This window comes from Rhipicephalus microplus, chromosome 7 (genome assembly GCF_043290135.1).
Source record: "Rhipicephalus microplus isolate Deutch F79 chromosome 7, USDA_Rmic, whole genome shotgun sequence".
Lineage (NCBI taxonomy): Eukaryota > Metazoa > Arthropoda > Arachnida > Ixodida > Ixodidae > Rhipicephalus > Rhipicephalus microplus.
Window position 1 is genome coordinate 110637987 of NC_134706.1, and position 13240 is coordinate 110651226.

Genomic DNA, 13240 nt, shown 5'->3' on the forward strand with positions numbered 1-13240 from the left:
TAGCATGACAACTTGTACTGAAAATCTCCGATTTGCTTATAGCTCGGCAACTTCAAGATATAAGTAGCGGAAGTTAAGGGGGTGCCCAATTTCGAGCGAAAACATTGTCACAACGATACAGCTGAAGTACAAGTTGGTTCACTCATCAGGTTCCGATTCGCTCGATTTCTCGCGCTCACACGTTTCCTCTAGAGGAAGAAGAAGAAGAAGCACAAAAAGACACCCCGAGATCGACGCACGTCGCGATGTCCCGGAAGGCACCGCTCAAGCTACGGCCCATCTTGAAGAACAGGTCGGGCAACGCGAGTGTTCAACAGGATGTTCCGTCCACATCGGCGGGCACGGGAACGTCGTGCAGCGCGTTCGCCCAAGTACCGCCACGTACCACCGCGATTCCTGGCTCGAGTGCGCTGGCTGATGCCGACAATGACGCCTTTCTCGGCGCCGAACTGCCCACGCTGCAGACACCGCTGGATTCGGCAGTCAGTACCAGTACAAGCAGAATTCAGACACCCACAGGGCCGACCGGAACAAATGGTGGGTTGTGCTCGAGAGCAGTATACTATGGAAAGAAGCTAGATTCGGTCATCTCGACAGCATGAATAACAGAGTTGGCAGGCATTCGTGTTGAAAACACTCGGCGTGCCAACAAGGCCCCTAGATCGATGAGTCGAATCACTACCAACGGTGACTAACACTAGAAAAAGACGCGCAGTGTCGGTCTATCAAGAAGCTGAGCATGTAAACTATAGATAATCAGAGCAATCCCAGAGAAGAAAGATATCTATCGGTACCACACGCTTTGAGGTCTAGTTGAAAGACATCAATTACAAATCAGATTTCTTTATGCAAGGTTTCATGCCTGTGCATGAGAACTTGCATGAGAACAGTCGAAATTCTACAACGCAATCTCACAGTTCTAACTCTATGTAGTTTATACAACTTTATGCACTTTGTGCAACATTGCACTGATGCAAGTGCCATCGACCATTGGCTAACTTAAGCGCTATCGCTAGTGTCGATGCGCCAGGCCTCGCTTGTTAGACACATTTCCTCCTTCATGTGTCTCTATAAAAGGACGCATTCGTCAAATTTTGCCGTTCATTTGCACATTCGACAATTCAAAGGTACATTAATTGGTGAATCCGCAATTACCATTCTACCATGCTCCATTAATCTTCCATTACCTTTTGGTTAACACAATTATTCGTCTGTCTCACGCGCAAGCGGTGGCAGCTCAACAGAATCTTACAATGCATGACAAATTTACGGCTGTTGGCAGCCAGGGACAGACAGTAGGATTGGGCGTGTTGGGGTGTCAGGGCAGCGTTCAGACTTCTGGACTCGCTAATGCTTGCACCGGTAACCTGAAAGTGTTCTTCGCGACATAGAAGATTGGAAAAGCAATTTCGCGCCGATTGTCATGTCTATCATGGTTTGTTTAGTATGAACGTTTGTTTTTTTAGTTTCCAAGGGTTAAATAACATACTAAAACTTTTTTCGCCATTGTTTATTGCACTAACTCCAGCTACAGCAGGGAGCTCCGATGAAAGGACCCCGGGGCCATCAAGAAAGGACGACGGATTCGGCAGGGTCAGTGTGCACTTTCCGCACTTTTAGGGTCGCAGTTTTCTTACAGGACCACGAAAGTGTCAGACTTAGCCCCGTATTCTGAAACGCTCCTCGACTCGACTTTCACTTTTAACTTAACAGAGCTGCGTACTGCGCGGCTGCTAGGATGAAAATGACGTTGCGCTACTCAAGAATAGCAGCACATTATCACTGATATGCAGTGACTTTTCCTGACTAGAGATGGCGCTCCCATCAGGTTTCTCAAGTGAAGGTGGAGTGTTGAGTGAAGGGGCGTTCTAGAATACGGGGGTTACATTTGCACTGTTAAGCCTACGATACGCCCCAAAAAGAAATAAAGTTCAGCGGCCCTTTCATATCAGTAAAATGTGGCGAGGCATGGCCCCTATACGTGCCTAGCGTACTTTTCTTCCTTTTAGCTGTTTAACACTTTTGTTGCTACACCATGGCCGTGGTGCTAGGTTAATGACATATTGTGTGTCGATCCGAAATGCGGGATCGAGTACCGTTTGCTGCTGCCGCATTTTCGATAGAGGAGAAAATGTTGCTAAAATGTATGAGTTACCGCTAAAATGTCGGAGTTATAGAAAGCTTCGCGTAATAAAAAGTAAATGAAATTGGACGCTCAGGAGATACGCCGAATCGTTCCCATTGAGATTACCTGAACACGCTGCGTATGTCACATGTAGGGTGACCAAGCACACGTCACGGGATTTCTTTCCCCGAAATGGTGTACGCATTTAGAGGGGAGCAGTATGGCCAAGTGCTGGTAGATACAAAAAGCGGGAGACGTAAAATATCCTGAAATGGTAATGGAGTCGCTTAACATATAATACCCGCAGAGTGCACCCAATAACATATAAAAACAAGCCTGCACTTTCTTATTATTCGTCCAACATAAAAATTTTGTAGCTAACTCCTACGCGCCTCGACCCGTTGTAGCACATGCGGAACTTATGAAGGTTGATTACGCTGCTTTCCTGTATATATGTTTACTTTGTTTATTCGTGGCGTGCTCCATATAGCGTCAAGTTTAAGTGACAGGCATAATGCACAAACGTTTCGTGACGATATATATATATATATATATATATATATATATATATATATATATATATATATATATATATATATATATATATATATATATATATATATATATATATATATATATATATATATATATATATATATATATATATATATATATATATATATATGTCATGATCACAGATGCAGGCCTGTGAAAAACAGTCCGCTCATAATTTCAGTGTCGAAAAGCTTTACGGGCAGTTCCGTTCTCTATGGAAGCGCACCCCTGTACTCAATGCTAAGGGGCTACTAAACACAATTTACTGCGTTGCTGCACCTTGCAGATATCCAGCAAATCAAGGAGCACCCAGCAAAGACCGCATTCCCACGTCATCTTGGCGTTCGCAGCTGTGTTATGCTCGTTTTCGATTGTTCTCGCGACGCTCGTCCTGATCATCGTGTACATCGCCGCCACGCAACCCAAGGTGCGGGCCACTTGTGACACCTCCGACTGCGAGAACCACGTCAGCGCCTTGGGCCTGAGCCGAGTCCATGCCGAAGACCCGTGCGAGGACTTTGGCCGTTTCGTCTGTTCGGGCTGGACGCTCAAGTATAAGGGAGCCACCAGAACCGTCGTGCAGGAAGTCTTGGTCGACTGGTTTCACCGTGTCGCGGACCTCGCTTTGAGTAATACCACTGGCGGTGCCATCTCGAACGAAGCGCACAAAATGATGGTAGCCTGCGTCACCAGGCCCGAAGACTATACAGCCTCGCTGAAAGGTCTCAAGAGCTTCATGGCGGCTCGTGGTTTGGCGTGGCCCGAAAATGACTTGCACGTCGGGCCCGAGGATTACGCCAAGCTCCTCCGACTTTTGATCGACCTGGACGTCAACTGGGCTCTCCCCTTCTGGTTCCACATCGAGCGACAGCATTCTGGAAGCGAGAAAGGACGGGCGTTTGTCCTCCGTCCGTCTTCCATGGTGTCCTTCCTGTGGCACTTCAACAGGAAACTCCAAAATCACAGAGGGGCCTACGACTGGTACGTGGAACTCTTCGAGCTCTTCGTGTTTCGGGACGATATTTCCGTCCCCTCGGCTTTCCACTCTTTCCTCAAGAACAGCGCCGGTGTGCAGATGAACATCTCAGAAGCCCTCGGCAGTGTGGACAAGTCGGGGGTGTATCGACCACAACTCATTAGGCTGGGAAGCAAGCCAACGACAGCGACTAAACTGACACCCGTTATGTGGATGGACGCTCTGAGAGAGGTTTATGGGAACGAATTGCCAGTCACAGTCAGCGACGTCCTCCTAGCGACCAAGGAGCGCCTTATAGCAGTCATAGAGAACCTTTTTGTGACTTTCTCCGCTGAGACGCTGTGGTTTCACACAACCTGGTGGTTTCTCCAGGACGTCGGCACCTTTTCGAGTAGTGTGTTGCCGGCGATCATAGCGACCATCAACTTTGGAAAACTTGGAAGAGCTCTGAACGATGTTTACTGCGTTGTTCAAGCGGAACTCACCTACAGCGCTCTTTTGGCTGCCATAACCATGTCGCAGTTTACGAAAGACGAGGTTCGCGAAATTCCTGGCTACTTCGGCCGGATAAAGACTACAGCGATCGAAAAGATGGCCTCGAGCGAACGCATGAATGACAGTATGAAGGTGAAGCTTCTCAATGTCCTCCGGGAAACTGCCATCGCATTGTGGCCAGAAGGCGACCTCCTGTCGCAAGGAAGCTTCGATGAGCTCTACGGTGCGGCTGACAACGTCTCTAGCGATTTTTTCTCGCTGTGGCACCACGCTCGCTTAGCGCTTCAAAAGTCGAGAGGCAGCTCCCTCTACGAAGAGGCAACGAAAACTTGCAGGGTCAACAAGAACCGGCTCTTCCTGTACAAGATCATCCCGAACATCTTCTCGGCATCCGTGGCTAGTCTACGCCCACCACTGTACTACGCAAGCGGCACAAGTGCGATGACTTACGGGGGTATCGCTTTCTTCTTCGCGAGAGAACTCGTCGACGCGCTAAGTTTTATGATATTGCGTCCACGTCGCAATGAGTCCACTTGGGGAACCAATACACCGCGACAAGTCTGGCACGAGGTGTCGTGCCCCGCGCCGGAGGACAGGGCGCTGGTTTTCCCGACGCTACCCGCCCTCGACATTGCTTACTCGGCGTACAAGCGTTACCGCAACCCGACGAAAGACCTGCCTCTCCGAGGCCTCGACTCGTACACTCCGGAGCAAATATTTTTCCTCACCTTCTGCCATGCTACGTGCAGGATCGAAGAGCCCACTGGAGTGCAGTTTTCTCCAGACTGCACTATGGCGGTGAGGAATTTTGAACCCTTCGCGAAAGCCTTCTCCTGCAAACCTGGAACTCGTATGCATCCTGTGAATAGGTGTCACTATTTCTAAAGTGCTTTCGCTGTTTAGTACTGTTTCATAATTATTTTAGTTTAATTGTATTGTTTTATAATATATACACTTAAAATAACACCTATTTATCGTGGTTCCCGGAGTTCTCGATTCTGCAGCGTCAGCAGTGTTGCTGAAATGCTTTGTGCACTGCTTATGCGTTGAGAATTTGTGATCTGTTGGATGGGAATGTATGTGGTCCAAGTAAAATTTAATGTAAGGCATGCTAGCAATCAGATCAATTTCTTATTTTTCTGTGTCCTTTAAAGCAAGGTAATATACAAGGATGCATTCTATTACGGGATGAAGCATAACCTATCTTCATCTCTTTATTTTTATGCAATGAACGCATGTGAGCCTCAAAATATTAGAATAAGAAAAAAAAGAGCAAGACTACGCCAACGTGGATACAGAAAACTGTCAGTGTTGCCTTTGAAGCCGAGCTGGTCGCTTCCTCCAACAGTCCCGTATGCGCCTATATGCTCGCTATCTTTGCGTTATTGTATATCAGTGATGGAACGGCTGTTAGGAGCACGCTTTTTGCAGTCGGTTTGCACCAGCCACCATCTAAGAGCTGTTCACTGGCTATAACAAAAGTTACTAACGAAAATGACTCGTATGAAAGTACTCTTGGCGAAAAAAATGGCAACAGGTTATGCTCTCTAACATCTAACAAGTGCGTGGAAGGCCAAAGCCTGCCACACACTTGTTATGAAGCACTGAGTTCTTGAACACGGCGTGATGTTAGAGCGGCCTTTTCAATAGGTGCTCTTCATTATCTGCTGGTTTCAATAACGTTCGGTCAAACAAAAACAAAAAACCGAGCCTTCAAAATTATCCTTCTGTCTTCTAAGAGGCCGGCCAGCCTTCCTGTCGTCAAGAAGACAGCACCACTTGTCGAAACGTTGGCTTCGGCAACACCCCCTCTTCAAGAATGTGCATTTAATGTATATCAGGGCGGTTATTAGGACTGGTTGTTACTGCATTTTAAAGACGCAAGATATAAGTTATAGGGTCCATTTGCGAGTGACTTAATTATGAGGGCCCTTCACTGTTGGGTGCCATCAGAATACGGCAGGAAGTTGATAGAGTGCATTATAGGAGGAGTTGCCTAGTGCATTTCTTCATTACGTGGTCGTTGCTACGCCAGCCAGGCTGGTCCTCGGAGGCCGCCTGAGGGAGCACGCCAATATTGTGCGCGTATGCATGGACAGCCACTTCGCTAGTCACTGTGCCGAGGTGCACACCCATACTTGACGGTAGTCTAGTAATGGTAAGATTTTGGCCTGAGAGGGCGCGAAAATTATTTGAATCTTTCATATTTTATTCGTCAGACCCGAATCGAGTGTGAGAGAACCTCGTTCGTTAACTTACTAATGTGTATATTTTAGTTTGAAGGATGATTTTGACATGTGAATAAACTGTTATGTCACTTTTTTCTTGTTTTGTTTATCTTTTGCACCACTATGCGAACTATGCAAACTATTTTGCGCATATGTCGAACGTTGTATGAACCTCCAGATTGTCGAGGTGTTTGATGAATTGGTGAAAATGAAGTGTTTTAAACCATCACAATGATCGAGCAGACCAATCTGAATTTCATGAATATCCATTTTCTTCTCCAATACTGAAACCGTAGTTTCATGCGAGAGGTCTAATTTAAGGACAACACCACCCTGTATGTCACTCTGATTCACCTCCTCATTAGTATAATGGTCAGTATCCCCACCTGTATTGTTGGAGGCAGGGCTTGATTCCCCAACGGGATTGATTTCTTTCAAATTTACCTAATTCATTGCACAAACTCTGGCGTCATTTTGTTTTATTACCATTTTCAGTATATACAGATCAACAAAAACATAACAGCACCAAAAAATGCAAGGTTAAAAAGCGTTCTCTACTCTTACACAATAATGCTTTAAAATAAGCGCTGTTTTAACAATAATTCTACGTGCGGCAACCATCCTTGCACATGTGTGTGCGACTTCTCGTTTTCAACTAATCTCTGAATACTTTCCTTAGAATACTGACTCGCTGATCTAGCACCAGCATCTACATTTCGCCCTGTCATACGACATCTCCGAACACTGTGCAGTACAAAGATCATAATAAGTCATATGGTACACCATCCTCTCTGTCAATGGCCAATAACCGGATTGCTTAAGGGTGCAGAGAAAAGTTTTCCTTAAAGGTCCGCTGCAAAATATCCCACATGAACACTCCGACCAGACAGTCTAGGAATACATCTAGTCAATTGTTTCGTCCCATTTACTTAGGTCACACTGTACATGGCAGGGTAAATAAAAACCTGTTTCAGCCATCCAATTCTTCACTGTCTGAGCACCAGTGTGCACGCTAAAAAAATCACAGCATATCCACGGAGTGAATGATGATTGGTGGGGCGCAGCATTTGTCAGTCTGTCTGTCCATTCGTTCTTGCGTCCGCCTATTTGTGTGATTTTTGGTGCATCCGTCCGTTTGTTCATTCGTTTGTCTGTCCGTCCATCTCTTTTTGCGGCCATCCCTCTGTCTGTCCATCCGTCTGTGCGCCCCTCTGTCTGTCCGTCCGTGCGTGTGTCAGTCCGTTCGTCCGTCCATATGTCTAGAGAAAACTCCAAGCACAGCCATCTCACATCTTTTCATCAAGTATTCATCATATACAAGTGCCCCCATCCAGCAGACATTGTAAGGACCGCTATTTCGGGTATGTGCCACTGGTGGTTACGTACTACGAAGGACGCACAAGCCATGCAATAAGGAGCTTCGCCCCTAAAAGAACGTTTTAACACCTGGCAGTACGGGCATCTTTTTAACACCCTTAAGCTTGTCTTTTTTTCTTGATGCACTACATTGAGTTCTATAGATGGGCATGGGCAATAAAATTTCAAAAAAGTCTCTGTAGACCTTTTTTCCTATTTGCGTTACTTTATTAGCTCATTGAAAATGGACTAAGCAAAAAGTGCGCGGGTATAACTTCTTTTAGAAAACCGCGAGTGCTTCCGTGAGTTTGCTCAGTCGAAACAATAAATTCAGGTAACGCATGACATAACCTCTGCTGGCACACTGTTCGCAGTAAGGGAGGTTCTACATCCCTTAAAAACATAAACCAGCTGACTATTTGCCACAAAAACAAATGACCTAAACTAAGCCCACTATCACGGCCTCGCATAAAAAAAAATTCTCCTAGTTCACTCCCATAAGGAGCCCCTTATAAACACTGCGAAGATGCGGTGGGGCTTTTAGACATTTATTCTCGAACAGTGCATGACTTGCATGAAGTACCACAATTTTCTCATGAAAAAAAGGTTGCATACTGTAGCCTTAGAAAAGATCGACCGGTTCCAGTCATTCAAGTTTTCAACTTTTTCTCCTAGTTTATTGATTTTTGCCTGCCATCGTGGTTCCATGTCATTATAATTGTCGAGGGCTACTCCCAAATAACTAAAAAGAGTGGTAAGGAAGCTTAAGTTGGTGAGAGTGTTTGGAGTAGACGGCCACTAGCCATGCCCGAATCCGAGACACTTTCCCCAGTTCACAGTATTTACACTGGCAACATAAAAGGATTTGGCCATTTTAACAACATGCAGTATGTTCTCAGAATCTGTATACTGCCTGTATACAATGACGATATATCGTCATCGGCGTAGGCCGGCAAACTCACCTCTACTTGTTGTATTTATGGCCACGTATCCCATAACTCTCTATAATGCATTGGCAAAATGTTTCAAGATACCGACAAAAAATAAAACTGAAAGTGGGCACCTTTGATTCAGAGATCTCCGCATGCTGGTATGCGATCGCTGACCGCTTTATAAACAATTACCCGCGTAGTGCACGGTGTATACGCCATTGCGACTTTATCACTAATAACATGGCCTACATTTGCATGGTCTAGCACACACAAAAGAACGTCTTGGGGAACTTCATCAAAAGCTTTCTCAAAAGCTACTCCAGCGCCATTACATCGCAGCATTCCAGGATAGAACAGGAGACACCGGTATTCGAGGTAATCGAGCGTCCTTTAATGCCGCACGTCTGGTGTGGCCCCACTATTTTTGTGATTACAGTTTACAGTCTTTGAGCTAAAACTTCTATGAAAATTTTATAATCACTGCTGATGGGCTGGTAGGCAGCAAAGTTACGCAATTTAATGGATTGTCAGTCTTAGGTATTATCATCGTCTGCGCTGTGGCGAACGATGGAGCGGAAACTTTGTATTTTAAGCTTCATTGTAGATAACTGTCAGAATTGGTGCCGGTGCGTTTTTGAAAGCTTTATAAAACGAAGCACTCAGGCCATCCGGGCCGGGTGATTTTCAAGAAATCGTGCTTTCTATTGCGGTGCTTACCTCGCCCACAGTGACATAGGCTGCTCCACTAGTTCTCTCGTTCGCGTTATCGACATGCGCCAACAATGCAAGGAACTCCCTTTTGAAAAGTTCGAAGTCAACCACAGTTCTAGCGAACAACGCACTGTAGTACTCCGTAAAAGCTTTCGCAATTTCGTCAGTTTCTTTAGTGATTACATCTTCGCGTTTGATTCGCACTGTTTGTTTCTTTTTTGCATGCCACTGTTCCGCGCTTGACGCTATTTTTGTGGGCGTTTCCATGCTTACCAGCCTCTCAGCTCTTGCTCTAACCAAAGCACCGCCGAATCACTCGGTGCCCCACCACAGTGGTCTAAGGTACTCGGCTGCTGACCCGCAGGTCACGGGATCGAATGCCGGCTGTGACGGCTGCATTTCCGAAGGAGACGGAAATTTCCGATAAGTATGACTAACTTAAGGAAATCGCAGAATTAACGAGCGTGCTCGAAAAAAGAGCGCATTTATTCTGCATTATTGGGTGCGTAAGCACAAATAAAACGCCATTCCTTGATTGATAAGTAGCTGCTTCTTGATTGATAAGTAGCTGCAGATTAGTGCGAAGTGTGCCTTCCTGAAATCTTCCTTCCTTTGCGGTGGCACCAGCTCGTTCGAGAGCTTTCATTTTAATTTGGTTTTTAAAGCATTCTCTTCTTTCACCTAAGAGCAATTTACTGTTCGCATTCAGTGTCTTAAGTACAGGCAGTTGCTTCCTTCACAAATACACCGTCCCTGAGCTATTTGCTGTTCAAGTTTCATAAATTCCAATCAAATATATTTCGCGTTTCTGCCGGTGTGTCAATGGTAAACTTAACAAGGCAGTGATCACTGAACCACACAGGTGTAACGTGGTAGTGCTGACACAAATGTAAAATATCTAAGGTTACATATTCCCTGTGTAGACGTGCATGGCTTGATCGATGTAAATGCGTTCTTTGTACAGCAAGTGCCCATTCTTAACATTTCGCTACATCTTTAAAGCAAAAATCATTCACTGATTCTCGAAAAACTTCAGTTCTTGCCTCAGTTAACTTTATCCTGTTATTTGCTTACGAAAGTACACAGTTGAAATTTCCCATGAGTATCATTAACTTCAGAACATCGCTGAATTGGCGAGTGTGCTCGAAAAAGGAGCGCATCTTTTCTGCAATATTGGGTGCGTAAACACAAATAAAACGTCATTCCTTTTGCTCAAGAACAGTCGTACACGATCAGTCGTTCATTACGACTAATTATTGCTTGTCGCATAAAACACAAGCTACGGCGCCGCAAGAGGCAGCAGCCCTAGAGCATGGCTAATACAGGATAGGTTGGCGGGAAACAGTGCACCATGTTCCCACTCTCTACTTCACCATCTATTTTAGTCTCTTGTATCACCGCAATTTCCAGGTCATTTGAGATCACCAGATGGTAGGCCTGACTCTGCTTCCTTTTTTATGCAAGACCTCGAGCATTTAGAGTCGCGACACGTAGTGCTTTAGAAATCAAAATCATTGCAATCTCATAGAGAGGCTGGGAACGTGGTGCTTACCTCAGGAACAAAAGAAAAACCAGGGCGTTGTGCCATCATTTTGTGACCGTGGCGCTCGCCTCACTGAGAGCTGCTTTTTTTGGCTAACTGAAAGTCAATTTTTGAGATAAGCCTTTGCCAGAAGCTACTATTAAAAGTTTGGGTTTGTCTCTTTCCGTTCTATTATTCTCCTTTTCCCCAGCCCCAAGTGTAGGGTAGCCAACCGAGCCAAGCTTGGTTAACCTCCCTGCCTTTCCTCTCTATTTATCTCTCTCTCTCTTTCTCTCTCTTGGGTGCCTAATGTTTCCAAATGCTTGCCACTCGCTAGTGGCGTAACACATTATGCGCAAGCGTGGAGTTCATGCACTAAGTAGCAGAAAATGCCACTAGACTTTTTCCAGGAACATAGGTCATCATCCGTTCCCTTCACAAAGCAATACATGCGTTGCCACCGGAAAAAAAGCAAGCGTCAGAAAATGAGGAACTGTGGCAGGTAAGTTCACCAGTTGAAAGCTCGAACAATAAAATTATCGTGAAATAAATAAGAACAGATCCATATACGGCGCTATTTCTACGATCATTGGCTATGTTTTAAATAGGCGCTGTTAAAGTCTCAAGTCTAATGCAGACTCTGAACTTCAGCCAAGGTGAGAGCCCTGAAAAATGCGGCCTGTGGTCAGTTGCTTAAGCTTGTCTGTGTATTCGTGGACGGATTGTTGTAGCTTTATTATTCGGCTGATCACCTCTATTTCTTTCTTCTTCCCTCTGGTCTCTTAATTTGGTAGTGAGCAGAGTAGAGCCGAATGCCTGTGTGGTCCCCATGGGCTCCCATTCAGCTTGGGGCGTAATGTTAGCGTCGCACTCTGTAGTGATGGTGAGGCAGCGTTGTTGCTGGTAGACTCATTTGTTGATTGTTAGGATGCAGCGCCCTCCCGTTTAGTGATAGCAATGACCATGTTGCCAAACGTGACAGGTAGCCTTCAGTCACTACTACTTATATTCTATAAAATACTAGCGTTGTAAATGACGGCTGCTTATTACTGTGTAGTACGAAAATTTATTAGGAGATCCATTGTTCTCTCTGATTACAGCAAGCACGCTCTCCCCAAACACCAGCGGAAGCTGCAATTTCACGGAGCTGCAACCGTACAGTGCATGAAGGCGATAGCTTAAAATGCTTCATAAAAAGCAAAAATTCCTCGCCGGCGGCGTCCGGCGTCTTCTCGCGTCGGCGGAGCAAACACGAGTGATGCAAGAAAGCATCATTACGTGAAAACGTCATCATATGACATCACATATCATGAAAGCTTGTAACGTATCGGAAGGTCACATAACTTTACGGCATCATTTAACATATTTGCTTGGTTGAAATGGACCGATCATCAGAGCAGTGCATAACTAGCTGAGGGGCAAAAAGCTAGCTTTGTCTCCAACCCTAGAGGCAGTAAGAAAACCGTGTTGTGTGCAAAAGTATGCCCGAGTGAAGTTGGAAGCATTCAGTGCATTGAATTGAAAAAAAAAAATGAGGATAGTTTTTCCCTTTCAGTAGTCTCAGGTGACTCAATAAGGGGACTGGCGAGTTTTTTTTTTTTTTTTGTAACTAATGAGAACTGAAAAAAGACAATCTGATTTTTTTTTTTTTCGTCAAATATGCAGAGTGGTACACAGCAGTATTATATACTGAGGCATGAAAATAATGGGGTTGTCATAGCTTGAAAGAGAAAATAAAACGCAAATGCTATAAATTTTGAACCCATATGTGGAACCGGTAGCACAGCCTGACAGAGCCAGCTAAGAACCGCGTGCCGCTATGCTCGTGTTGCTTTTCATCCTCCCTGCATCCGTGAAAGTCGTCACGAAGGACGACTAAAAATTAACTCACATGAAAACACGAATTCGCGAGCTTCCTAATACGCGCGGCCGTTCAGCGCCAGCATTCCGTAGTCTACTCGCGCAGCGCCATCATGCAGCAGCAGCAAGTGGAGGCAGAGCGCGCACTCGACGGCCTGAAGAGAGCGTTCGCCCGGGCACCGAACAAAAATAGAGAAGGCACTGGCTTGGCTGACAGACTATTCGCGGCAAGATCGTGCTATAGGTGGCAGCACCGTACCACGAAAGTGTGGATAGGCGATCAGCGGCGCGTATACAAATACACGCAGCGGCTCTTCGTTGCGTGCGGTCTGAGCCGATTGTCGGCGTATTAAATACGTTGACTACGGTTTATTGTTAATATCTACGCTCTTCTGAACTGAATCGGTGTACGATGCCTATACAATGTTAATATTACCCGCGAGTAAAGCGCACGCATTCTGCCTTTAATAGGAATGCTCG

At 45.5% G+C, this 13240-nt stretch overlaps 1 protein-coding gene across 1 annotated transcript; it reads left to right on the top strand.

Moving 5' to 3' along the window:
- The first annotated feature begins 245 nt into the window (after positions 1–245).
- Positions 246–5036, top strand: LOC142767834 (membrane metallo-endopeptidase-like 1). The gene is made up of 2 exons (XM_075870074.1): positions 246–482; positions 2967–5036. The coding sequence occupies exons 1-2, from the start codon at positions 246–248 to the stop codon at positions 5034–5036; spliced, it is 2307 nt and encodes a 768-aa protein (XP_075726189.1).
- Positions 5037–13240: the final 8204 nt, after the last annotated feature.